Source organism: Cebus imitator, unplaced genomic scaffold (assembly GCF_001604975.1).
Source record: "Cebus imitator isolate Cc_AM_T3 unplaced genomic scaffold, Cebus_imitator-1.0 Scaffold485, whole genome shotgun sequence".
In the NCBI taxonomy this organism is placed as follows: Eukaryota; Metazoa; Chordata; class Mammalia; order Primates; family Cebidae; genus Cebus; species Cebus imitator.
Window position 1 is genome coordinate 648,025 of NW_016107800.1, and position 2,905 is coordinate 650,929.

Here is a 2,905-nt window from a genome sequence, read left to right on the forward strand (position 1 = left end):
TTTTTTTAAAGACGGGGTTTCACCATGTTGGTCAGACTGGTCTTGAACTCCTGACCTCAGGTGATCCGCCCACCTTGGCCTCCAAAGTGCCTGGATTACAGGTGTGAGCCACCACGCCCAGCTCTTACTTACTTCTTTACTTAAACTATGTTGCCCAGCCTGGTCTTGAACTTCTGGCCTCAAGTGTTTCTTCTGCCTCAGTCTCCCAAAATGCTGAGATTACAGGCATGAGTCATCATGCCCAACCCTACTTACACTTTAATATTTACATTTTAATAGATTAAAAATAATAGAGGTCTGGGCATGGTGGCTCACTCCTATAATCCCAGCACTTTGGCAGGCCAAGGCAGGCAGACTGCTTGAGCCCAGGAGTTTGAGACCAGCTTGGGCAACAAGGCAAAAACCCATCTCTACAAAAAATACAAAACAATTAGCTGAGTGTGGTGGCACACATCCGTAGTCTCAGCTACTTGGCAGGCTGAGGTAGAAGATCACTTGAGCCCAGGAGATCAAGGCTGAAGTAATCCTTGATTGTGCCACTGTATTCTGGCCTGGGTGACAGAATGAGATCCTGGCTCTCAAAAAAAACAAAAGTGAGAAACTGTCACTGATGTCTTAATTAAAATAAATACTTGTTACATCTAAATACTACTGCTCACTAGCAATGAATGACACCACCTAAAATGTGGTAAAAATTTATCAAATACCCAGCTATTTCCACCTCTTGCTATGCTCTCCGCCAACCACATTAGCTACAGTATTCAGTCAGAATGTTGCAGCCATGTTATTTACAATAAAGCTTTTCTTGCATGGGAAATTTAAAAACTGTTACAGAAAGTTATTCACAGCATAAGTACTAGTGCAAAGGTAAGACTTTCACTAGGCACGAATGCACAACGTTGTCTTCTGGCACGCTGTCTCTACCAGAACAGGGGCAAAAGATGTGAATTCTTTATGAAGCCAAAAGTTATAGCTCCTAAGCAGCTGCATCCCTGTTGGTCCCTGGCACTCCCTGAACCTCTACCTTTCACTCCCACTTTGTAAACACAGGAACATAATAGAAAAAGAGACAGGAAATATAACGTTTATATTCATTTTTTTTTGGCAGCAAAATATTCGTGCTCAAATGACTCAAAGCAAAAAAGCTATACAGTCATCACAAACTTTCAAAACAACTCTTGCTAAGCATTCGTGCTTACCTTCCTGAAACTATTACAATCTATTACTCTCACTGGGAAGGCATCAAAACCACAAGACACAATGGTAAGAAATAACAATGGAACTCCTATGACTAACCTGCAAAAGCTCTTGCTTCATCTGTAGGAACTGCCCTGAGGTGACGTAGGTCACTCTTATTGCCCACAAGCATGATAACAATGTTACTATCAGCATGATCTCTCAGCTCTTTCAGCCATCGCTCTACATTTTCATATGTGAGATGTTTAGCAATGTCATAAACCAATAAGGCACCTACAGCTCCACGGTAATATCTGAAAGCAGAACATATTTAATATCAGAAAACCACCACAAGATGGAAACAAACACCAGGAAGAACCTGAATATGGATTATGAGTTTTAAAAACACACTCATAAATAAATTTCTAAGGATTACTAACACTAGAGTTCTTAAAAGAAAAAAACCAACAGTCAACTAATTCACTTGACGGCAACCCATTTCACAAAACTTAAAAACTGGGAGACTTACGCTGATGTTATAGCTCGGTATCGCTCTTGCCCTGCTGTGTCCCATATCTGTGCCTTTATTGTTTTTCCATCAACCTGGATGCTTCTTGTTGCAAACTCTACTCCAATGGTGCTCTTGCTTTCCAGGTTGAACTCATTTCGAGTAAATCGAGACAGGAGATTACTCTTTCCAACACCAGAATCGCCAATAAGGACAACTGGAAAGACAAAGAACTTAATGTCAGATGAATGAGGCAAACATATTCAGAATACCACTACGCTTTCGACAGAATGAAGTTTGGCTTCAGAGTAAATAAAGCAAGAAAAATAAGGTATATGATTTTTAAAAAGGAATGGGGGCAGGGAGTTGAATAGCCCATGTTCTTGACCAGTTACCAATCAATAAAACTGATTTATTCTTTTCAGCCTGTTTCTACCTGCATGACTTCTACACATCATCTGCTTAGCGCAGATACCGTACCCTGTCTTAAACATGTAGTTTTAATCACCGATGCAATTGGCACTGATGACAAGCATTAATTGCAATCAATGCTATGCCAATCTTACTACTTTAGAAGATAACGTCAAAGATAAATACTAAACTAAACGAACAATTTATGGTATTAAAATGTATCAGACATGAAAACAACAAAGGCTGTTAGTGGGTAGGGAAGGACAAAATGAATATACTTAGTTTCATCAAAGACTGGATGTGACCTCAGGACTCACGCCTAGGCAAAATGAAAAACATTTAACGTATGAGGCATAGGGTTTGTAAACTTCGCCACACAGATCACAGAAACTAAAATGACCTTAACAGTTGGATTTATCAGATTGGTACAAAGTTAAAGACCCCCTCTGCCAAAAACTCCACCCCACTAAGGATAAACAGGGGTGCTAGGAAGCTAACTAATACTTCTGACATACTGTGAATCAAAACCAAAGCAAGTGCCGGGCGTGGTGACTCACACCTGTAAAACCAACACTTTGGGAGGCCAAGGTGGGCAGACTGCTTGAGGCCAAGAGAACAAGACCAGCCTGGCCAACATGGTGGCCATCTCCACTAAAAATACAAAAACTAGCCAAGGCATGGTGGGCGGGGGGCCTGTAATACCAACTACTTGGGGGCCTGAGGCATGAGAATCGCTTCAACCCAGGAAGCAGAGGCTGCAGTAAGCTGAGATTCTGCCACTGCACTCCAGCCTGGACCACACACTGACAC

General features: G+C 41.5%; 1 protein-coding gene across 1 annotated transcript in view; it reads right to left on the bottom strand.

Annotated features, from left to right (window-relative positions):
• Window positions 1-2,905, bottom strand: part of RAB11A (RAB11A, member RAS oncogene family) — a 23,251-nt gene that overhangs the window by 11,419 nt on the left and 8,927 nt on the right. The window contains exons 2-3 of the mRNA XM_017513002.2: window positions 1,706-1,901; window positions 1,297-1,490 (exon numbers count right to left, since the gene is read on the bottom strand). Of these exons, the coding sequence (XP_017368491.1) occupies window positions 1,297-1,490; window positions 1,706-1,901 (390 nt within the window). The remainder of the gene's footprint in view (window positions 1-1,296; window positions 1,491-1,705; window positions 1,902-2,905) is intronic.